General features: G+C 60.8%; 1 protein-coding gene across 5 annotated transcripts in view; it reads left to right on the forward strand.

The window, feature by feature from the left end:
- Window positions 1-23,757, forward strand: part of RUSC2 (RUN and SH3 domain containing 2) — a 61,337-nt gene that overhangs the window by 33,877 nt on the left and 3,703 nt on the right. For 3 of the 5 annotated variants that reach the window (XM_054032910.1, XM_054032908.1, XM_054032909.1), the window contains 8 exons: window positions 8,681-10,735; window positions 16,310-17,089; window positions 17,492-17,692; window positions 18,914-19,057; window positions 19,687-19,763; window positions 20,355-20,529; window positions 20,844-20,949; window positions 23,200-23,246. In XM_054032910.1, the coding sequence (XP_053888885.1) occupies window positions 8,788-10,735; window positions 16,310-17,089; window positions 17,492-17,692; window positions 18,914-19,057; window positions 19,687-19,763; window positions 20,355-20,529; window positions 20,844-20,949; window positions 23,200-23,246 (3,478 nt within the window). In that variant the 5' untranslated portion in view covers window positions 8,681-8,787. The remainder of the gene's footprint in view (window positions 1-8,680; window positions 10,736-16,309; window positions 17,090-17,491; window positions 17,693-18,913; window positions 19,058-19,686; window positions 19,764-20,354; window positions 20,530-20,843; window positions 20,950-23,199; window positions 23,247-23,757) is intronic. The other 2 variants (XM_054032912.1, XM_054032913.1) reach the window with 2 other exon arrangements.

The raw sequence follows: 23,757 nt of genomic DNA on the forward strand, positions 1-23,757 counted from the left end.
TTCAAGGGCTTCAGCCTCTCTAAAGTCCTTCTCCGTTTTCAGAGGGGTACAATATTGATCTTCGCTTCCTGTCCTGAGCGTGCAGAGAGTTGCTGTGTGCTGTCAAGCGGCTACTGTCTCCCACCCCAGATGCAGCTGCCTTTCGGTGGGTGATTCCTGTGGATGTGTAGCTTGCAGAGGGCTGGGGATGAACGACACCAGAGGAATGGTTGACTGATGATTGAACACTCCTCAGCGTGTTCCTGATCCTGCTGGCTGCCGTGGCCCCAGCGCTACCTCCTAGAGGAAGGCTGCAGCCAGGAAGAGATGCTTGGGTAGGGTTACCATATTTAACAAATAAAAAAAGAGGACCCTCCACGGGGCCCTGGCCCCGCCCATTTCCCACCCCCAACCCCGCCCCAACTCCGCCCCTTCCCTGCGCCAACCCTGCCCTAACTCCGCCCCCTCCCACTCCCAGCCACGTGAAAAGGGCTGCCCGAGCGCTACCGGCTTCACGGTTTGCCGGGCAGCCCCCAGCCCCTGCGCCCCCGGCCAGCGCTTCCCCAGCGCAGCTGGAGCCCAGGAGGGGAAGTGCCCAGCCGGGGACGCAGGGTCTGGAGGCTGCCCGGCAAACCGTGAAGCCGGTAGCGCTTGGGCTTCGGGCAGCCCCCATGCCTCCGGACCCTGCGCCCCCGGCCGGGCACTTCCCCTCCCGGGCTCCGGCGGCGCAGGGTCTGGAGGCATGGGGGCTGCCCAAAGCCCGTAGCGCTCGGCTCTTAAACAGAGCCGAAGAGTCGGGGAGGAGCAGAGCCACCGCGGCCGGAGGCTCTGCTCCTCCCCTGACTCTTCGGCTCTGTTTAAGAGCCGAGCTGCCCCAGCGCTACTGGCTTCGGGCAGCCCCCATGCCTCTGGACCCTGCGCCGCCGGAGCCTGGGAGGGGAAGTGCCCGGCCGGCATTTTCCCAGACATGTTCGGCTTTTTGGCAATTCCCCCTGGACGGGGGTTTGATTACCAAAAAGCCGGACATGTCCGGGAAAAACCAGACGTATGGTAACCCTATGCTTGGGCCCTTTCAGGTTTAGCTTGACCCTCCTTCCCAGCTTTGTCACCGGTTCCCCTCGACCAGTTCGTGGGTATCAAGGCGATAGGAGCCCAAGAGATGCCTGAGCCCTCTGTCCCCTTCTTCAGGTGACAGCGCTCTGTCTCTTCCTCTCGGCCTGGACGGGCCGCGTCTCAGCTTCCCAGGGCCTGGCTGGGATTGAGGTGGGGACAGGGCAGGTGGCCTGAAACGTAACTGGGAAGACTGAGCGGGTGGGGGAAGAAACGGGAGGCGTTCAGATGCCACAGTGATCGGTACCGAGGAGAGTTAGAGCGACCAGCTCCTGGATCGAAAGGTCCATGAGAAGCCCTCAGTTCTGGAATTCACTCCTCGGTGCCTGCTGGTCTCCGGGCCCCTCGCCTGGCTCAGGCTTCGGCCTGGGTCTGAGGGGGCAGTCGTGGGCAAGTCTTCACAAGGACAGCGGGCCCCAGCGGGCCTGCCGTTCCTCGCTGGCCGCAGCTGTACTGTCCTAGGCAGGTCTCCCCCACTCAGCAGGGGCCAGGCAGGCGGGGGCTGGGAAATCCAGGGGCTGGCAGCAGTGTTGTGGATGAGTTACGGGCCACACGCTCCCTCCGAGTCAGTGCGCGGTGGGGCGGTGGGGCAGCTCTCTGCTGAGGTAGGACACTGACGTCTTGCCCATTTTGAGGTGTTTCAAGCTCCCCTGGCAAAGAGGTGTTCGTCTGGGTATAAACTCTGCTGAGCACTTCCATTTGTGTGGAGGCTCCTTCCTGGCTCCCTCCCCCACCCCGTTCGTTAGTGTGATTGTGTGTCGTTACACAGCTGCTGTGCTCCCCCCATCCGGGAGGTGATGCCCGTTTGTGAGCGCTGGGAGCGCCTGCGGGCAGCAGGGTGCCACGGAAATGTCGCTCTGCCCGCTGTGCTACGAGGGTACTTGTAGAGAAAGTTGGCCTCTGGTTTCAGCCGTGATTTCCAGGTGGCATTAGCAGTTAGACAGCCGGTCTCATTCCCCTCCGGGCGGGTTTGCAGAGGTTTGGGAGCGTGCGTCGGGGGCGGGGTGGGCCGGGCCGGCGGAGGGCACGAGGAGTGGATTGTAATCGAGGGCCCCGCGGCCAGAGCACGAGTCACAACCTGCCTGTGCTTGTTGCAGAGCTCTGCCCGCATGCCAGATGGTGAGTCGTGGGCACAAGAAGGTAGAGCTGTAGAAGGCCGGTTAGATCACCCCGCCCAGCACCCATGGGAGCTCCTATTGTACGGCCACTGGCACATTGTCCGATCTAACTGGAAATGCCAAAGCCAGGGGCGTCTCCCTTTCCCTTAGAGGCTTTGTTTTAGGCCCTGATTCTGGTCGTCTCATGCTGGGAAGAACTTCCTGATGCACACTTACCTTCTCCCTCCCAGTGCCCCTCCCAGCTCCATGACTTACTGCCCCCAAGTCATTCCTTGTGTGTCACACCCCTCGGATACGTAACACATAACATGTCCCCACCGACCCCATAGCCATTGCTTAGCCAAGCCAGGCACTCAGCTCCCTTACCTGTCCCTCCGCCCGGCCCCCCGGCCCTTACCCGTCCCCCCCAGTCCCTCCGCCCGGCCCCCCGGCCCTTACCCGTCCCTCCGCCCGGCCCCCGGGCCCTTACCCATCCCCCCAGTCCCTCCGCCCGGCCCCCCGGCCCTTACCCGTCCCTCCGCCCGGCCCCCGGGCCCTTACCCATCCCCCCAGACCCTCCGCCCGGCCCTTACCCGTCCACCCCAGGCCCTCCGCCCGGCCCTTACCCGTCCCCCCCAGTCCCTCCGCCCGGCCCTCCGGCCCTTACCCGTCCCCCCCAGTCCCTCCGCCCGGCCCTTACCCGTCCCCCCAGTCCCTCTGTCCAGACCCCTGGACATTTCTGCCGCTCTTCTCTGAGCTCCCCCCAGTTTGTCCATTCTCCTGGGAAGGGTTTTGAAACCAGGCAGTGGGTCCTAGCCGCCCTCGGAGGGGCAGCCTGCTGCAGGGGCTGGCTGTGCTGGGAGGGGTCCTGGAAACTGGCACCTGCGACCTGGAGCAGCAAACTGGGCCTTGCGCTCTTCCTCCGCCTGCCAGCCAGTCTGGGCGGCTGCTGCTTCCAGCTCTGGGCAGACTCGGAGCGACTCTCGGAGCTGCGCTGTCTCCCTGCCCTGCGCGTTGCTGAGGGAGCTGGTATCAGTGCCAGGGGAAGCTCTGTCTGTCTCCGCCGTTTCTGGGTTTACGGAGACATGTCCTGAGTGACCCTGAGGGGAGGTGGAGCCGTGTGTCCACGCTGAGCAAGCCAGGCCCCAGCCACACGTGTCGGCCGTGTTTCTCCCGTGCTCGTTCCTAGGAGGCATGTGGGTTATACTGGCACGGGGAAGTGATAGCTCAGTAGGGGACAGGAGAACACACACACACACACCCTCTTAATAGTTCTCAGTCTATCGTAGCTCCAGTCACTCTAATGGCCAGTTACATTGCGCACGAGTGAGGACCTGGGCTCTGTCGGTCGCAATCCAACGCTCCGAGGCTTTGCAGGACTGAACCCAGAGTTTCCTGGCAAAACACCCCAGCTTTATAGTTGTAAATTCCCATTGAGTCCATGCATTTTGCAATGCCATCCTGTGATCGTTAGTCCTTGAGTGGGGTTAATCTCAGGGTTTTCTGCTGTTATCATTTGATGGTTATTGTCGGGCCTCCCATCGTTCTCTCCCACACGTTGTCTCGCCATGGGGGTGCCTGCCCCACCTCTGAGGTCGTCGATGCTGCTCACATGGTTAGCGTGGGATACAACAGGTGTTTTCTGATTGTCTCCTGGTCTTTCTAAGTCTCTCACTTCGTCTTGACCATCTGGACATTTGTGATGACTTTTCACTTATTTTTAACTATGCACACACACCAAACCCACACATTCCTCACTCACACCAAACAATTGTACAGAGACTTTCAGACGGGATAACGTTTTGGAAAGGATTATATGGTTACTGAAGGGGTTACAAAAGAACCTTACACAACTTTGTTTGCAATGCAGACAAGAAGCAAGACCTTTATAGCAAATACTGTAATGAAACCTTCTCCTAAAACAAAAGGTGACCATAACCAGCCATAAGGACTATTCTGGTCTATTCCTGCCTTGAAATCAAAGAGGGTGGCTGGCAGGGCATACTAAATCATAATTATAAAATATATCAATACATACTACATTTTAAATCAAAACATTAAAATTGGATTTTTCTACTCCGGGGTGCAGGCTAGTGTTTGTGAGGTGGGGGGGGGCATGGGCCAGTGCTCGGGGGGAGGGGGTGCAGGCTAGTGTTTGTGAGGGGGGGGCATGGGCCAGTGCTCGGGGGAGGGGGTGCAGGCTAGTGTTTGTGAGGTGGGGGGGGCATGGGCCAGTGCTCGGGGGAGGGGGTGCAGGCTAGTGTTTGTGAGGTGGGGGGGCATGGGCCAGTGCTCGGGGGAGGGGGTGCAGGCTAGTGTTTGTGAGGTGGGGGGGGGCATGGGCCAGTGCTCGGGGGAGAGGCGGTGCAGGCTAGTGTTTGTGAGGTGGGGGGGGGCATGGGCCAGCATTCGGGGAGGTGGGGGGAAGGGCATGGACCAGCCCGCTGGGTGCCAGGCAGCCCTCCACTATTGAAACCTGGGGTGATGCAGAACAGCCACAGGTCCATGGGGAAGGGCACGTGGCTCTGTGCTCTAATGCCCGGTCTGTTGCCTGAGTGGCAGGGCAGGTGGCCACTGAGGGGTGCTGGGGAGGCTGTTCCCACCTGGATTAAAGAGGTTCGTTCCTCTGCTGGCGCCCATGGGAGGGGCTTGCTGTGTGCGGGGTGGCAGGGCAGCCGGGAGCTGCCACGTGCCTGGGGCATGGGCAAGGGGAGCCCTGGCACCAGTCACCCTGCCAGAGCGGTGCATACATAGCTAGACATGTGACCTGCTGCAGCCCGGCTTCGTTAACCCTTAGCTGGCCCCCCAGGGGCTGCGTGTCCCCGGCCGTGTCCCCAGGAAAGGGGAGTTTGACTCACACCGGTAAAACGAACCACTGACTCAGTGAAAAGTGCCAGTGTGCATTGGGGTGGCCTGTGAGGCCTTCTCCACTCGGTTCCCACGAACTCGGCTTGACTCCGAAGGCGTCCCTGAGCTTTACCGGCAGGCAATGGGACCAAACTTGGGATGAGCCGGGCCAGGGAACAGGGCCCCTCACCTGACCGCACTCCTGAGTCAGCTCTCGCACACCGTGACCGGGACGCTGCTGGTTAACGTGTGTGTGTCTGACTCGTCTGCTCCGTTTGTGGTCAGCCCCTGTCCAGCTCGTGAGCGGTTCACGTGTTGCACGACACACTAAGCCACAGCTGCAAGCACTCACACACGGCTCCCTGCCCGCTCTCTGTTCCGCCAGCTCCAGCTGTGACATGTGGACAAGGGGCCTGCAAGTCCCAGCTCAGTGTTTCCTGGCCTTGCCCAATGCCTGCCTGCCTGGGTATTTACACTTCCCTCCTCCGCACGCGGCCGGCGGCCCTTCCACACACACACACACATCCCACCACACTCAGCGGCCACGTTTCTCCCCAGCTGCAGGAGTGAGGGGAGCACCCTGCGCGGGGACAGGGCTGGATGGCACCGCGCTGAGTGGCTGGGGAGGGGAGTGCTGCAGGGCTGGCGACGCTGCCGGCTGAGCAGGGGCACTCAGGAGCTCCTGCCTGTCTCTGGGGAAGCTGGTGGTTGGCTTCGGGCAGGCGCTGTCCATGCCTGCAGGTGACCCGCTGGCAGGAGGGACGCAGCCCCCAGGAGCCCCTCGGTTCCAGTGTCCGGGAGGGTCAGTGAACCCGACTCACGAGGGAGCCATTGCTGACGCCAGGGCAGAGCCGTGTGCTGCAGGGAGATGGCTGCAAGTCGCCTGTCTTGGCAGACGTGCAAACTGCACCCTCGCACAACAGGAGCCGTGCAAAGGAGAAGCCCAGACAGCTCAACTAGGTTTGGTAGCAATGTCCTCCTGGGGCTGTGAGCATATTCAGAGCAACCTCTTCAAAGGAGGCGATGGGGACGCCCTGGTCTTGGTCCCCAGTCCCAGACTGACATGGTCACCTGCATTGTCCTGGGCCTGGGGGGGCTGACGGAGGGGGGGGGGGCGGCTCTGCCTTACAGGGGAAGGGACGGGAGGTGACGACACACAAATGGGGTGATCCTGTGATGGGATGTATCAACTCCGCACTGGGCAAATGGGGCGGGGAGGGCTCGACACACCGTGCCCCCAGGACAGAGCCCGGGGTGAGTGGCTCAGGGCTTGGGGAGCCCATGGGAGTTTGGAAGGGGGGTTCGTATAAATTGTCTCCCGACAAATGGGGCTTAAATGGAATCCCGTCTGATGGGCATCCCAGAAGAAATGGGGCTGAAGGAGGGATTGAAACCTGCTAGCGGCTTTGAGGACCAGCCCAGGATGGGGGCTCGAGCGATAGGGAAGGGAGACAGAGACCCTCACCAGGATGGGCTGGAGGGGGCAGGGTCACAAGATAAGGGACATGGGTGGGGCTGGAAGGACGGGCAGAGCTACAGGACTTGGTAGGCCAGGAGGAGACATTTACATTTGATGCCCAGGTAAAGGGGGAGCCAGTGGGTAACATGCTTGGTCTGTGAGCCGGGGGGTTGTTGCAGTGCGGGGATGTGCTTGGTGTGTGAGCCGGGGGAGCGGTGCAGTGACTGTAGTGGGGGGAATGTGCTCGGTCTGTGAGCCGGGAGAGCATTGCAGGACTGGGTCAAACCCAGGGTCTGTCTAGGCCAGTCTCCTGTCTGTGATGGTGCCAGTGCCAGATGCCTCAGCGGAAGGTGCAGAAACCCTCCACTAGCAGATGTGATATAATCTGCCCCACCCCCACTTCATTAGGCCTCACCCTGGTTGCGATTGGAGAGCGGTTTAAGCCCTGACGGAGAAGGTTTAATCACCCTGCCAGAATGTTTATCATTAACTGCTTTAGCGCTAGAAACATCCAATCCCTTCACAAGCTTGCTAAACTCTTGGCCTCAGTAGCATCTTGTGGCAGTGAGTTCCACAGGCTATTCACACATTATGTGGGAAAGGGTCGCTTGTCATCAGTTGGACTTTTCCACTTTTTAATCTCATGGAACGTCCCCTTGTTCTTGTGCTCTGAGACGGGAAGAACAGAAGAATCCCTTCTCTGGACCACTCGTTAGATTAGAGATGTTTACCGTGCGCTCCCTTCCCTGGCCCCTCTCCCCATGCTTTCAGTCTTGCTCCAGAGGGGAGTTTTGCTGGGCCCTGGGTCTCATCTCCCCACGTCTGCACCCCGCCGTCCTGCGTACCCTTTCCGAGGCTGCAGTGAGCAGGGGAGGAGAAGCCAGGCAGTTGGGAGCCAGAGGGGGGCATAGATACTGCGGAGGCTGCTTGGCGTGTGGGGGTGGCAGGGTGGAGAAGTCAGTGCGCCTGCAATGGGGTCCCGGCGAGGGGCAGGCTGGGTGGTGCAGCGAGGGTGGGGGGATTGCCAGGCCCTGTGCAATCACAGGAGGAATGCTCGGCGCTGACTGTGGGCGTGATGAAATCTCACCCCCCGGCCCGCCAGAAGCGCTAACACTCAGCTCCCCAGTTGCAGACTAAGGCCGGTGGGTTTGTTTTGCTTTGATCTAAGTTGGCTCATCTCCAGTTGGTGGCCTGTCCCCTTCCCGTGCCCTCCCACGCCACTCTCTGCTCTGGCTTGGTCACGTTCCAGACATGAACGGCAGAGAAAGAACAACATCCGCCCCGTTCTCCCTGCTGGCCAGCCCACTGCCCCATGCTGAGCGCTGCGGGAATGTGCAGCCCCGAGCGCATAGGAGTGCTCCGGGAGCTCTACTTGTCGGCCAGTGGAGGCCCAGGCACGGTCCCGGCAGTGCCCTAGGCGGGTGGAACGGCAGTGCTGATGGGACGTGCAGAGACATGGTCAAAACCTGGGAGTTTGGGCTGCTGATGTGCAGAAAACGGAGCGGGGTAATTCAGCCCGCCCGGCCCAAGGGTGTAAGGTGCTGGCTTTGCCCTGTAAAGCCCTCAACTGTGGGACCGGCTCAGGGCACGTGAGCTGAGACCTGCCCCTCCGCATGCCTCACGGCCCCAGCTGCGCTCCCTGAAGGAGCCTGGGTCCGTGAGGAGCCCTCGGCTCCCGAGCTCTGCCCAGCACCAGCGCTGGAATTCGCTGGGATCAGGGCTCGCTTCCTTTCACCCGAGCTTTGGGCAGGGGGAGGGGAGGCCTTGTTCTGAGGGTTACCTGGCCGTCCATCTGCCTGCTCCATGGGGAGGCCTGGCAGCTTTGTCAGGGTTGGGGTGACGTCCCTGGTGCCAAGAGGCAGGGGGAGGGGCTCCCGGAAAGGCGACTAAATGGAGAATTGCATTGTGGGACGGGTGCGCTCGGGATTGAAGACGGGCAGCCTCCCAGGACTGCCCGGGCCGTGTTTGGCCCCAGGGCTGCATGGTACCTGGGCCACGGGTACATCGGGAGGGGGCAGCTAGCAGCCCACGGGAAGCCGGTGAGCTTTGCCCCACGCTCTGGGTCACCGTTGCTAAGCAGGCGGTGACGACTCAGCGCTGGTGCTAGGGAGAACCTAGGCTGTGCAGATGAGCCTGGAATGGGCTAACCGATAGCTCCTGACTCCCTTTGTTTTCTGCCTCCCTTCAGGTCTCTGGCTCCCCTCCTGAGATGTGTTCTCCCAGCCCCGCCCGCAGCCCACCTCCCTTCCATGGGTAGCGCCAGCCTGGCTGAGTTCCTGACGAGCACTCTCAAGAATGGATAGTCCACCCAAGCTGGCAGGAGAAACGCTGATTGTCCATCACATTCCCCTGGTTCATTGCCAGGTCCCCGACCGACAGTGCTGCAGTGGGGGCAAGAGGACCAATCCGTTTTGCCAGCCAGACCTGGGCATCGCGCGGACCGCCTCTCTGCCGGAGCGGGACCTCTCGCAGACGGACTCCCTGGTGTACAGCACCTTGCTGCAGGCCTCGGACGCGCCGCCAGAGGCTGCAGAGGACAAAGAGAGCAAAGCGCGAGACTCGGTCATCCCCGGCGTCACGACACGGCACAATCCCTTCCTCCTGGGCGACAGCGAGGGGCATGGTCTCCTCAGCGACAACACGGGCCAGAAGTCCTTCCACCTGCACAGCTCCATGGTGGCCGGCAAGCCGGCCTTCCAGCTGCACGAGCTGCCGCTGCCGCCCTTCCACCTCCACGACGCCGGCCACGTGGTGAAACCCTGGAGCATGGCCAGCAGGTCCGGCGTGGTGGACGGGCAAGAGGACAAACTCACAAGCGCCGACGTCCAGAAGAGGAACGACGTTGACTGCTGCCCGCTGGCCTCGGAGTGCATGGAGCTGGACGAGTGCAGCTGCCAGCACGGGAGCTTCTCCTTCGAGGGCGGCGACCAGGACTGGAACAATAGCTCTGACGAGTCAGGGAGGAACCCGGGCGCCCTGCACAGCCGGACCTGCAGCTGTTCCAGCACGGAGCTCCCGCACTGCCGGTGCTACAGCACGTCAAGCCAGTCTGAGACCGGGGACCAGCAGATGGGATACATCAGCGACTCTTCTTGCAACAGCTCGGACGGGGTCCTGGTGAACTTCAGTGCCCTCTACAACAAAATGAACGGCCATTCTCGCTCCAACTTGAACTCTGCCAACTTGTCCTGTGACTCTTCCTTCTGCAGCCACTCGGACACCGGGGCCTTTTACCTGGATCTGCATTCGTCACCCCTGGAATCCAAGATGTCTTGTGAATCGCACAACCCGGAGAGCTCGGGGAAAGTGTGTGGGTGCCACCGCCCGTCTTCGCCCGTCTTAGATGCCAACTGCAACTCCTACCACCTGCACTGCGAGCCGTGCACTTCGGAGAGCTCAGACCTCACCGCTTGCTTCCAGAGCCAAGCCCGGCTCGTGGTGGCCACCCAGAACTACTATAAATTAGTCACCTGTGACTTGTCTTCCCAGTCATCGCCTAGCCCTGCGGGCTCTTCCATAACCAGCTGCTCTGAAGACCACACCAAAGCGAGTCCTGTCCAGCCCTCGGAGTACTACTTGTTTCGAAGGCCCGATGCCCAGCCGGAGGAGAGCGATGGGGAATGCTTCATGGCGGAGACCAAGGGCGAAGCTGTGAAAAACATGATTGAGGGGCAAGTGTATGTCAACATATCCCCGCCTAACCTGAACGCCGGCCGGCCTCGCTCCAGGAGCTACGATCGGAACCTGGACCGGAGCCCCACGAGCCGGCTGGGCTCCCTGGAGCGCATGATGAGTTGTCCGGTCAAGCTGAGCGAGAGCCCAGCGCTGGCGATTCAGAGCTCGCCCCCGAAGCGGGTGACTTCCTTTGCTGAGCTGGCGAAAGGCAGGAGAAAGAACGGCTCCTCCCCGCCGCTCAGAACCAGCGGTGACTCCTCCTTGGAGTTCTCGCCCATCCCCGAGTTCCAGCGGGACTGCCCAGGGCTTCTTGAGGATGGAGCGCGACGCTGCCAGAGTCTCCCGCCCATGCCTTTTGGCCATTGCCTGAACCGGAGCTGCGAGGGCTACCGTGTGGAGCACAGATTCGGGGATGGCCCGAGGGCGTGTCCCAGCAAAGACTCAGGTGCCAACGGCCATGGGGCAGCCGAGCAGGCCTCTCTCTCTCTGCTGATGGAGGCTGGTACCAGCTTCTCAGGCAGCCCTGCCAGTGGGCACGGACAACGAGATGTTAGAGCCAGAGCGGATGGTAAGGAACCAAATATGAGATTAAAATAGACCAGCAAATGCTCCCCTTTGATCCCCCCGAGGGAGCAGCAGAGAGAGGCTCTGGGGAGAGGTAATTTAGGGCTGTGCCATCATTTGAATCCACTGAGGAAAAGCGCTGTCGTGCGAGGACATGTAATGCCCCAACCCCCAGGCCAGAGCTGGTGTCACGGAGTGTGGGGGAGTCAGGGCCCTGCACCCCTCTTCCTGTGATTCACCGTGACTCTCAGCCAGCCAGTAAAACAGAAGGTTTATTGGACAATAGGAACGCAGTCTACAGCAGAGCTTGTAGGTACAGCCAGGACCCCTCAGTCAAGTCCTTCTGGGGGGCAGGGAGCTTAGACCCCAGCCTGGGGGTTCCCTGCGTTGCACCACCCAGCCCAAACTGAAACTAAAAACCCTCCAGCAGCTCTCTCCCCCCTCCCCTCTGTTCCTTCTCTCCTTTGTCCAGTCTCCTGGGCAGAAGGTGTGACTTCACCCACCCCCCTCCTGGCTCAGGTTACAGCTCAGGGATCTTCCTTCAAGGGAAGTCCCCCATCCCCAATGTAACTCCCTGCGACATTCCCAGGTCAAATCCCCCTCTCCCCCCCCCACCCCCGCCTGTTGCATCACAGCGTTAATTAGGGAAAGCACCACACCCAGGGTTCATAAACCTAAACCATGAGCAAAAGACCCACCCCAAGTTGGTCGGGCAGTGCCCTTTTCCCCAGGGTCTTAACTCCAGCAACCCAAAAGTCCCTTTAATGTGCCTGGCCCTTCTCTGCACCCCACTCGCAGTCACTGTCCCGTCAGTGCAGACCCAGAGTTCAGAGGTACAGCTGCAGAGTTCACCACTCCCTGGGGAGTGGGGTAAGGAGGCACCTTATTCGCTCTGCTGCTCGGGCACTCGCTGCCCCTCTCCACCAGCCGCTCTCTTGTGCCACCTCTCCAGCCACTCGGTCACCAGCCGACTGTTACAGCACATCCATCTTTTGGTGATTGTCAGCACTGTACAGGCTTTCTTTGAACAGTGGAGGGAACAGGTTAAACCAGACCAGGGAGGGCCCCTGACTGGGTCCAAACTCCTGCCCAGAGATTCCTACCCCCACCCCTCTTATTTTCCCAAGGCGCTGACATTCAGGCCCCTGACTTAATAAGGTTGTTTCAGCTGAGGGTGACAGGTTAAGCACAGTCATTTGGGACAGGTTAAGCACAGTCCTGCTTTCCTGTATTCCTACAATAATTACAAGGTTGGGAACCATATTTCAATACCCCGGCGTTCAGTACTAAGGTGATTTGTACCCAACATCAGCCAAAGTTGATCACTTTTTGCTGAATACGTAAGCAGAGCAGGAGCAAACTGTATTTACATAAACAACAAGGATTTGGTGGCACCTTAAAGACTAACAGATTTGTTTGGGCATAAGCTTTCGTGAGTAAAAACCTCACTTCTTCGGATGCATAGAGTGAAAGTTCCAGATGCAGGCATTATATACTGACACATGGAGAGCAGGGAGTTACTTCGCAAGTGAAGAACCAGTGTTGACAGGGCCAATTCAATCAGGGTGGATGTAGTCCACTCCCAATAATAGATGAGGAGGTGTCAATTCCAGGAGAGGAAATGTATTTACATAAACACACCCAAGTCTCCCCCCTCCCAGCTCGCTGTCAGGGAAGGATTCATTCAGCCCCTGCTTACACAGGGGCCTGGACAGGGGGGAGTGCTCTGGGGTCTGGCCCCAGCGGGACGGCGCGGTGGGAGCTGGGCTTGTTCATTCTGTGCACTAGTGCATGGAAAGCTGCTGCCGCGCCCGGACCTCACAATGAACTGGACTAAAAGCCCTGTTCAAATCACCCTGGGGGTGAAGGCCTGAGGCTCCCCACAAGCACCAGGGGCCCAACACAAAGGGGTTCTTCCTGGGCCTTTGCAGCTGGGCCCCTCTGGGCCACGCAATCCCACCGTCCCATTGCACCCATGTCGTGCTTGGGGAGCGCCAGGTTATACACAGCTCTGGCAGGGGAGCCCTGCCCCATAGGCCTGGTCCAGTACCAAGGGTTGTCAACCCTCCAGGATTGGCCTGGAGTCTCCTGGAATTGGCATCGATCTCCTGGTGACTATTGAAAGCAATTGGAGATTTTAATAGGATATTTTAAGACAATGACATGAGGTCCTGTTGGGGAAGAAAATCTCCCGGAATAGTTTCAGTCTGAGTTGGCAACCCTACCAGTGACAGCAGCTAGAGAGCAGGGGAGGCTGTGCAGAGCCCTGGCCTGGTGGTGCTGGGAACGACCACGGCCAGGACTTGCTTGCACTTAGAATCATAGAATCTCAGGGTTGGAAGGGACCTCAGGAGGTATCTAGTCCCACCCCCTGCTCAAAGCAGGACCAATTCCCAACTAAATCATCCCAGCCAGGGCTTTGTCAAGCCTGACCTTAAAAACCTCTAAGGAAGGAGATTCCACCACCTTCCTTGATAACCCATTCCAGTGCTTCACCACCCTCCGAGTGAAACAGTGTTTCCTAATATCCAGCCTAGACCTCCCCCACTGCAACTTGAGACCATTACTCCTTGTTCTGTCATCTGCCAGCACTGAGAACAGTCTAGATCCATCCTCTTTGGAACCCCCTTTCAGGTAGTTGAAGGCTGCTATCAGATCCCCCCCTCACTCTTCTCTTCTGCAGACTAAACAATCCCAGTTCCCTCAGCCTCTCCTCATAAATCATGTGCTCCAGACCCCTAATCATTTTTGTTGCCTCCGCTGGACTCTCTCTTGCTGGACTCCACTTGATACCAGCTGCCAACTAGACATGGAGCTGTTGATCACTACCCGTTGAGCCCGACGATCTAGCCAGCTTTCTGTCTACCTTATAGTCCATTCATATAATCCATACTTTATTAACTTGCTGGCAAGAATACTGTGTGAGACCATATCAAAAGCTTTGCTAAAGTCAAGATATATCATGTCCACCACTTTCCCCATATCCACAGAGCCAGTTATCTCATCATAGAAGGCAATCAGGTTGGTCAGGCATGACTTGCCCTTGGTGAATCCATGTCGACTGTTCCTGATCACCTTCCTCTCCTCCAAGTGCTTCAAAATGGATTCCTTGAGGACCTGCTCCATGATTTTTCCAGGGACTGAGGTGAGGCTGACCGGTCTGTACTTCCCCGGGTTCTTCTTCCTTCTTCCCCTTTTAAAAGATGGGCACTACATTTGCCTTTTTCCAATCATCTGGGACCTCCCACGATCACCACGAGTTTTCAAAGATAATGGCCAATGTCTCTGCAATCACATCAGCCATTTCCCTCAGCACCCTTGGATGCATTAGATCTGGACCCATGGACTTGTGCACGTCCAGCTTTTCTAAATAGTCCTTAACCTGTTCTTTCACCACTGAGAGCTGGTCACCTCCTCCCATACTGTGCTGCCCAGTGCAGCAGTCTGGGAGCTGACCTTGCCTGTGATGACCGAGGCAAAAAAAGCATTGAGTACTTCAGCTTTTTCCACATCATCTGTCACTAGGTTGCCTCCCTTCATTAAGGGTCCCACACTTTCCCTGACCTGTTTCTTGTTGCTAACATACCTGTAGAAACCTTTCTTGTTACCCTTCACATCTCTTGCTAGCTGCAACTCCAGTTGTGTTTTGGTCTTCCCGATTTCACTCCTGCATGCTCTAGCAATATTTTTATACTCCTCCCTAGTCATCTGTCCAAGTTTCCACTTCTTGTAAGCTTCCTTTTTGAGTTTAAGCTCACCGAAGATTTCACTGTTTAGCCAAGCTGGTCGCCTGCCATATTTGCTATTCTTTCTACACATCGGGATGGTTTGTTCCTGCAACCTCAATAAGGCTTCTTTAAAATACAGCCAGCTCTCCTGGACTCCTTTCCCCCTCCTATTAACCTCCCAGGGGATCTTGCCCATCAGTTCCCTGAGGGAGTCAGTCTGCTTTTCTGAAGTCCAGGGTCCGTATTCTGCTGCTCTCCTTTCTTCCTTGTGTCAGGATCCTGAACTCGACCATCTCATGGTCACTGCTGCCCAGGTTGCCACCCACTTCTACTTCCCCTAACAATTCTTCCCTGTTTGTGAGCAGCAGGTCAAGAGGAGCATGGCCCCTAGTTGGTTCCTCCAGCACTTGTACCAGGAAGTTGTCCCCAACACTTTCCAAAACTTCCTGGATTGTCTGTGCACTGCTGTATTGCTCTCCCAGCAGATGTCAGGGTGATTGAAGTCCCCCGTGAGAACCAGGGCCTGTGATCTGGAAACTTCTGTTATTTGTCCGAAGAAAGCCTTGTCCACCTCATCCTCCTGGTTGGGTGGTCTATAGCAGACGCTCATCACAACATCACCCTTGTTGCTCTCGCCTCTAAACTGAACTCAAAGACTCTCAACAATCTTTTCTCCAGTTTCATACTGGAGCTCTGAGCAGTCATACTGCTCCCTTACATACAATGCAACTCCCCCACCTTTTCTGTCCTGCCTGTCCTTCCTGAACAGTTTATACCCATCCATGACAGTACTCCAGTCATGTGAGTTATCCCACCAAATCTCTGTTATTCCAATCGCATCATAGTTCCCTGACTGTGCCAGGACTTCCAGTTCTCCCAGCTTGTTTCCCAGGCTTCTTGCGTTCGTGTACAGGCACCTACGACAACTAGCCGGTTGCCCTACTTTCTCAGTATGAATCAGGAGGCCTCCCCTGTTGCACCCTCCTCCTTGTGTTTCCTCCCAGTATCCCACCTCCCCACTTACCTCTGGGCTTAGGTCTCCATCCCTCAGCGAACCGAGTTTAAAGCCCTCCTCACTAGGTTAGCCAGCCTGCCTGCGAAGACGCTCTTCCCTCAGGTGGCTCTCTAGAGGTGCCCCCAAGAGGAGGCAACCTTCCTTCTCCCCCCCGCCCCCCGGAGCTGCAGGCCGGGCACCGTGCGGGGAGATGCCCGTGTTCTGGGGCCTCCCTGCCCTTCACTGGCAAAGTCCTGGCCTTCCACGGTCAGGCTCCTGCCCTGTATTTTCCCTGAGTCTGGGTTGTGTCTGAGCAATTGCACCTGTCTCTGTCTCTGCCAGGGGCTTCCCCCTCCCTCCCCGGAGCTCTCCTGCCCCGCCAGCATCTCCCCCAACAGTGGCGTGCTGGGAGCGGGCTGAGGGCACCCAAGGTAGCGGAGGGGACAGGAGCCGGCTGGTGGGGGTGGTGGGGGGGTGACTGCTAGATCCTGAGCAGTGCGTGGAGCGGAGGAGGGGGTTGTGGTGTCCCGCTGGGGGAGTTGCAGGAGCTTGGGGTGAGGCTATTCTGGGCCCCAGGCAGGGTGGAAGTGGGGTGGTTGGGGGCTTGCAGGGGAGGAGGCGAGCGAGTGGGAGCCCCGCAGGCTGGTGGGGGCACAGGGCAGGGCTGGGAATGGTGCAGCAACTGCTGAGGGAGTAGGTCCCCATTGACGACTGTCTCCCCACAGCCCGGGGGCCCTACACAGCAGCAAATGTCAGCAAGGAGGCTGCCTGTGGCTCCAGCCCGCGGCTTCTGCCCTTCCCCGCTCTGGTGCCGGCTGGGCGGGGCTCCCCCTCACGCTCCCCGTCTCTCCCGCAGGTGGCGGCGCGGACAGCAAGGCCGTGGTGCGGTACAGCAAGGAGCAGCGCCCCACCACCCTGCCCATCCAGCCCTTCGTCTTCCAGCACCACTTCAGCAAGCAGTCCAAGGCCCGGGCCCTGCACAGCCACTTCGCTGCCAGCCTCTCGCAGCTCTACGGCGCCTCCAGCAGCCGGCCCGCCAGCCAGCAGCCCTCCTCCAACTCCCAGTCCTCCACCTCCGCCACCTCGGCGGAGCAGCCCGGGGCCGCGGGAGGGCTGGCGCATGGCGCGCTCCTGGCCCAGCGCTCGGTGGATGGAGCCGCCTCCCTCGGCGCCGGCTACGCCAAGAAGCCTGCCCCGGAGAGCACCCGGCCGTCCCCCCTCGGGAGCTACTCCCCGGTGCGCAGCACTGCCCCTTTCTTCCAGAGCCTGGACTCGTCCTGCTCGCCCACCCCGGAGAGAGCCGGCGAGAGCCACCCTCCCCGCAGCAGGTCCTGCCCGCTCTCTGCCAACCTGCTCCCCACCAGGGCCTCCCCCTCTGCAGGCGCCGCGCTGCCCACCAAGGCTGATGCCCTGCACCGCCAGGAGAGCCCTCGGCCGGTCCCCAGGAAGGAGGCGCCGTTGGAGCAGAGGGCGCAGATCTCCGAGTACCGACTCCATGACGGCTCCCTCCCGCCGCTGGCATCCGAGGGGGCGAGTGCCAGCCGAGCCGGGGGCCCTGTGGAGCCCCAATGGAGAGGCAGCAGTGAGGCCGGAAGTTCGGGGTCGCTGAGCAGTGTGGGCACACGGCCCCTCAATGGTACGTCCCTACTGCAGGGCACTGACTGTGGGTCAGCCCTGGCCAGCACGCCCCTCGGTGCCTTGTGCTGAGCGCCCAGGCCCTGCCAGAGCCGCCCCATTGCTACAGCCCGGCCCTGAGCGACCCCCCAGACCCCCCTCCGGCTCTGAGCCCCCGACGCCTGGGCGGGCCGGCAGCGCTGCAGTCTGTGTGCACCCGCTGCCCCCATCCGGGAGATTTCTCAGCATCGGCCTGTCCTGTCCTTACTGCTCAGCCCTGGTTCCTGTTCCCTCCTCACACAAACCCACTAACATCTCTGAAGTGCTGCTGGACTGTAACTAATGTGCTGTGTCTGTCTCTGTCCTTTTCCCTGTCTCTCTCCCTCTCCACCCCACACTGGTCCCCGTCACCCTCCACCGCTAGCAAACCACCTCTCCCCTCAAGCGCTGAAGTGGCGGGAGTACAGGCGGAGGAACCCGCTGGGCCTGGACCGCGGCTCGGGGCTGGCTGGGTTAGCAGGCAGCCTGGACAGGAGGCAGCAGGAGCCCCAACTCGCCCGGAGGAACCCCATCTTTGAGTTCCCTGGTTCCCTCAACACCGGCCACGTTCACGGCAGGCTGAATGGTGCGCCTCTACCTCGCTGGTGGGGGGCAGCATGGGGGACGCTCCCCCGGTTTCTGCCCCACTGGGCCAGGCCAGGTTAGATGGGCCCTGGCCTCCGCGGGGCCTGCTGGCCCTGGCCACGGTGCCCGTCCCCGGGGGGCGTGAGGAACACACCTGCAGTCGTGTGGGGAAGGGGAGGTGTGAGCTTATCCCCACTCTGCACAGCAGGCAGGGAGCGGCTCTGAGCACACGTCCCCAGCTCTGGCCAGGCAGAGATGCTCCTAGGGCAGGCGCCTCGGTACCACATCAGAACCGGCCAGGAGCCCCTGGGCCAAAAAGGAGCCTGTGGCAGCCACCTCCATTTTCCCACGGCCCTTGGAGCCGACGGGCCCTGCGTCCCACTGTCCGTCTGCGCAGCTCCCGGCGGGGCACTGTCTGCGGGGAGCTCCAGCTTCCCGGGGCACCGCTGGGAAGGAGCAGCTGGTGTTGGGCTGCCCCACGCGGCAGGGTGTGCGTCAGTCACCGCTGCTCCGTGCCGCCAGCCCCCCAAACACCGTGCGAGGGGGAAGGGAGAGGCAGGCTGCCCTGTGCCCAGGCGTGTCTGGCCAAAGCAGAACGACTCCCCCGCCCAGCGTCCCCAGGGGCAGAGCTTCCTTGGGGCCCCCGGCCTGCTTGACAAACATACCCGCACCACGGCCAGGAAAGGGCAGGGGAGAAATGCACTAACGAGCCAACGCATCGTTTTCCCCTTGGAGACGCGAGGGGGTGGGGGTGGCATGTGCCACTAGCCACGGTCCGGAGCAGCTGCACGGCCCGGCGGGGGTGTTATTCTGCGTGGCTCTGTCGGGTGGCGAGGTCACGTCCTCCAGGCCAGGGGCTAGGATGCAGGGCAGCCCTGAAAGTCTGGCCTGGGGCCTGACATCCCCCAGCCAGTGAGCAGAGGGGGCAGGTTCAGCGTCCCACGGGTCTGTGGCTGCTGCAGCCCGGGCCTGGCCGGTGTTTGTGTGCTGTGTGAGCCGAGGGGGTGACGGACACGGGACAGGAGGCCCATCAAGTCACTGTCCGACTGGGGGCCCGATGAGGTGAGTGCCAAGCCAGTAGCCATGCTGCACTGCCCCTGGGCCAGGCCTGGCTGTCTGGCAGGTACCTTTGGAGCCAGTCGGTGCATTCCCAGCCGGGCCGGGGGCTGCCTTAGCGTGCGGGCGTCTGTCTGATGGCGCTTCCTGTCTCCGGGCCCTGCAGGCCAGCCTGTGAAACAGCTCCAGCTGGGCTACGCCGACTTCTTCCCGGAGTACTTCTCGCTGGCGGAGAAGCCGCCGGCCGAGTTCTGCCTCTCCCCGGATGGCAACACGGAGTCCATCTCCATCGACCTGCTGCAGAAGAAAGGTGGGGGGGTCCTGCCTCATCCGGGGTCGGAAAGCACAGTGCAGGGGGAGGCAGCGCAGCCGCACGGCACGGCCAACCCCGAGCAAAGAGTCCGTGCTTTGAAACCGCCCCCGGGCCCTGAGCCCCCGCGCCCTACCTCTGCCCCACTGGCCACGCAACGGTCACCCTAGCTAGGTCCCCGGTGGGGCTGCCCATGTCCTGTTCCCTGCTCGCCAGCGCTAACGGATCCACAACCGCGGGGTAGTTCCTGTGCCTCGTAGTGACATCACAGTAAATCGAGCCCTGCCCCAGGGACAGAGCCTGGCACAGCCCCCAGCCTGGCCCCCGGGGGCAGTGCCCCTTCCTGGGCACAGCCCTCGGCTCCAGCAGCGGCTCGGCACGCCAGGAGCCAACAGCACTGGTGCCATGCAACTGCGCCAGGTGAACCTTCCCCACCTGTGTAATACCCAGTGCCCATTCGCCAGGCAGCCGCAGGGCACGGGGGTGAGGGGCGCTGACTCTGCTCCTCGCCAGACACGGGGCATCAGCTGGAGTCCTAGGGACGCGCTTTCACCCGAAACAGCGCTTGGGCTGGGCATGTGCAGGGGGCTCCCCCGCCAGCCCCCCCTGACGCCGTCTCTGTCCTCTAGGGCTGGTGAAGGCCATCAACACGGCCGTCGATCTGATCGTGGCTCACTTCGGAACGAGCCGGGAGCCGGGGGTGAAGGTAAAGCAGCGCCCGCCCGCCCTGCCCCACTGACCTGCACCGGGCTGCCTTTCCTGGCCCTCCCCCCCTCCTTCCAGCGGGGCAGTCGGGCCAGGCCCTAGGGCTGGGCGGTAGGTGGGCGCGGGGCAGTGCTGCTGTTGGCCGTGGAGCTCACACCCTTGGGGATCATAATATTTCCACAACGGTACAAAATGTGGAATTTGTTAAACCTTCCTCGGTGCCCCCCAGCCGCTCCCCACCGCTGGCCCCGGGTACAAGTGTGCTGGCCCCGGCTCACCTGGGCTCCACCCCGGCCCTGGCGGACACCTGTGGGGCCTACACAGCTTAGCTGGAGGCCTGATGCCAGAGAGGGGTTGCCCGGACCCAGCACTGCGTGGGAGACAGCCTGACCGGGCGTGGCCCACTCGCTGTGGGGAGCTGCCAGGGGCTCAGCGCTGCACATCTCAGAGCTGTTTGCGTCTCACAGTGACCCAGACAGGCCAGCCTGTGTGTACAGCCTCCATCCCGCACCCCTGGAACTCCCCGCAGCAGGACGCTGAGCACCCGGCAGCGCAGTGACTAACCCTCTCCCTCCCACGTGCTTTCTGCCAGGCCAAGCTCGGGAACAGCTCGGTGAGCCCCAACGTGGGGCACCTCATCCTGAAATACCTGTGCCCGGCCATCCGAGACATCCTGAGCGACGGGCTCAAGGCCTACGTCCTGGACGTGATCATCGGCCAGCGGAAGAACACGCCCTGGAGCGTGGTGGAGGCATCCACCCAGCTAGGTACCGTTCGGCTCAGCCCCGGACTGAGGTTGGCTCCGACGCGGCAGTCGCTCGCCCCGGGCCAGGAACCCTCCTAGCACTGCACCCCGCCAGGCAGGGCCTGGGCTGATGGCAGCCACGCCCCGGAGCAGCGGCTGGGCTGGTCAGAGGGGGAATTTCACAGGGCCCGGGCGCTTTGGGGCGCACCCTGCCCTTGTGTGAAGGGGAGTGAGGGAGGCCTGTTGGTCTGTGCCTGCCCCGGGGGTGCGAGGGGACCTGGGCTGCCCCTGCCCCTGCTCCGCGGCTAATCCCCAGCCTGTCCCCGTGTCTCCCAGGCCCCTCCACCAAGGCGCTGCACGGCCTTCACAGCAGGATCAGCCAGTTCGCCGAGCTGACCAGCCACAGCATGAGGTTCAACGCCTTCATCTTCGGCCTTCTCAAGTGAGTGAGACCCAGCGCGCCGCGCCGCTGTGCTGCCCCAGAGCCGCCGTGGGGAGAGCGGGGCCGGCCCCCCTCCCTCCCCGCCCGCCCGGCCGCTGTGCTGCCCCAGAGCCGCCCTGGGCAGAGCGGGGCCGGCGCCCCTCCCCACCCGCCCGGTCGCTGCGCTGCCCAGAGCCGCCGTGGGCAGAGCGGGGTCGGCGCCCCTCCCCGCCCGCCCGGTCCCTGTGCTGCCCCAGAGCTGCCGTGGGCAGAGCGGGGTCGGCGCCCCTCCCCGCCCGCCCGGTCGCTGCGCTGCCCCAGAGCCGCCGTGGGCAGAGCGGGGCCGGCCCCCCTCTCCGCCCGCCCGGTCGCTGCGCTGCCCCAGAGCCGCCGTGGGCAGAGCGGGGCCGGCGCCCCTCCCCGCCCGCCCGGTCGCTGTGCTGCCCCAGAGCCGCCGTGGGCAGAGCGGGGCCGGCGCCCCTCCCCGCCCGCCCAGTCCCTGTGTGCTGCCCCTGCTCCCTGGAGCGAACGTCGGCCCCACGCGCCGGGGACTCGCCAAAGGGGAACTAGGCAATGGGAGGAGGAGGAGCAGTCACAGAGCTCCCCGCCCCCGCAGGGCTGGGCTTGGGGCAGGGCTTCTGGGATGGGAACGCCCGGCGTTAGGGAATAAAACGTGCTGGCATAGTCTCCCAGCCCCTCTGGCAGACTCGCGGGAAGCCGTGGCCCAGGCAGCTGCCCGCTGTGCCCCTGCAGCTCCTCAAGGGCTGGCAGATGACGGGCAAAGGGGCTCTCCATCCTGGCACGTCCTGGCGCTGGTGCTGCTCTGCACGCAGCATGCCCAGCACCCCGGGACAAGACCCTCGGCAGTGTAGCGGCTTGGCCCCTTCGCAGCAAAGCAGCCTGCCCAGGAACACCTGCCGGGCTTGGGAGAGACGTGCTTCACCTGCCTGTGACAATGCGGTTCTGGCAGAACCCAACTGAGAGTGCCAACTCAGGACAAATTGCTCAAACAGGGCAGTTGCAGCCCAAGGCTGGGGTTTTTTCACCTCTAAGGCAAACCAAACCAGCCAGACTAGGAGGACTTCGGTCTCACCCCACTGGCTAACCACAAGTCACACAAGCAATTCCCTTAGACACTCCAGTTTCCCAGTATCACCACCAGTGCCAGTCGTTATGGGGACAAATGGTTATGAAAACCAATACCCCAGTAAAAGAAAAAGGTTCTTCCGATCCCAAAGGCCCAAGCCCCAGACCCAGGTCAATATACAAATCAGATCTTACCCGCAAATCACGCTGCTGCCAATCCTTTAGAATCTAAAATCTAAAGGTTTATTCATAAAAGGAAAAAGATAGAGATGAGAGTTAGAATTGGTTAAATGGAATCAATTACATACAGTAATGGCTAAGTTCTTGGTTCAGGCTTGCAGCAGAGATAGAATAAACTGCAGGTTCAAATCAAGTCTCTGGAATACATCCCCAGCTGGGATGGGTCATTCAGTCCTTTGTTCAAAGCTTCAGCTTGTAGCAAAGTCCCTCCAGAGGTATGAAGCAGGATTGAAGACCAGATGGAGATGAGGCATCAGCCTTATATAGTCTTTTCCAGGTGTAAGATCACCTCTTTGTTCTTACTGTGGAAAATTACAGCAAAATGGAGTCTGGAGTCACATGGGCCAGTCCCTGCATACTTTGCTGAGGTACAAGGCGTATCTGCCTTCTCTCAATGGGTCCATTGTATAGCTGATGGTCCTTAATGGGCCATCAAGCAGGCTAGGCAGAGCTAATCTCAGCTTGTCTGGGATGTCACCCAGAAGCATAGCATAAGTTTGAAATACAGACAGTATAGAGCCAATATTCATAACTTCAACTACAAAACTGATACATACATATAGACAGCATAATCATAACCAGTAAACCATAACCTTGTCCTAGACACCCCATTTGACCCCCTTTATACAAGATTTGGTGCCACTACAGGACCTTGGTTGCAACAATGATCTATATGGTCCCAGATTATATCAATAATGTCACACTGCCCTAGACCAAAGCGGCCTCGTTAATGCTGGGCCCCCCCAGACACGTGTCTGCAGGCAGAGCTTGCTGCTGGGGCATTAGCCCCTGGCCCTGCATTGTGTTCTGCCCCCCCGTACAGCCCCCACCAGGCTCAGCTGCCCCCCTCCAGCTGTGCTGCTTCCTCCAGAACATCTGGAAGGAACTGGGCCAAAGGGGCGTCACGGGTTCTCACCTTCACTGCTTGTGTTTCCTTTCCTGCAGTGTCCGGGCTCTGGAGTTCTGGTTCAATCACCTCTATAACCACGAAGGTAAGTGCCTGGGGAGGCCAGGCAGAGCGAGGGGGCCGGGCAGAGCGCAGGGACAGAGCGAGGGGGCTACGTCCCCGTGGCCAAGTGACGAGCTTCCGTGCCCCTCGTGAGCTGGGAGGGAGACGGCCTGGCAGTGGGGCAGGGCTGGATTCATTCGTGTTCACGGAGCACTGAGCCCCTGGCTGGGAGGGGCCTGGCGTGGCAGGGAGGGGCACATGTGTGCGCTGGGTGAGGAGGGCTCTCGCCTTCCATCAGGAGCTCCCCTCTGGCCCCTCCAGCCCCCAGCTAACGGGTCACGGTGGTGCCTCTTTCCAGCGGGCGATTTTCATGCCAGACTCGTGGCTGCGCCGGAAATGGGCCTGGTCCCAGTGTGATGGGCCCTCTCGGTGCTGGCGCTCGCTGGCTGCGTCCTGGCTCCTGGGGGCTGGCGTGGGACGTCCGGGGGGGCTGATCTGTGCTCTCCGTGGGGCAGAGCTGGAGACACAGCGCGGCCGGTACAATGGTACTTGGC

This window comes from Malaclemys terrapin, chromosome 6 (assembly GCF_027887155.1).
Source record: "Malaclemys terrapin pileata isolate rMalTer1 chromosome 6, rMalTer1.hap1, whole genome shotgun sequence".
In the NCBI taxonomy this organism is placed as follows: domain Eukaryota; kingdom Metazoa; phylum Chordata; order Testudines; family Emydidae; genus Malaclemys; species Malaclemys terrapin.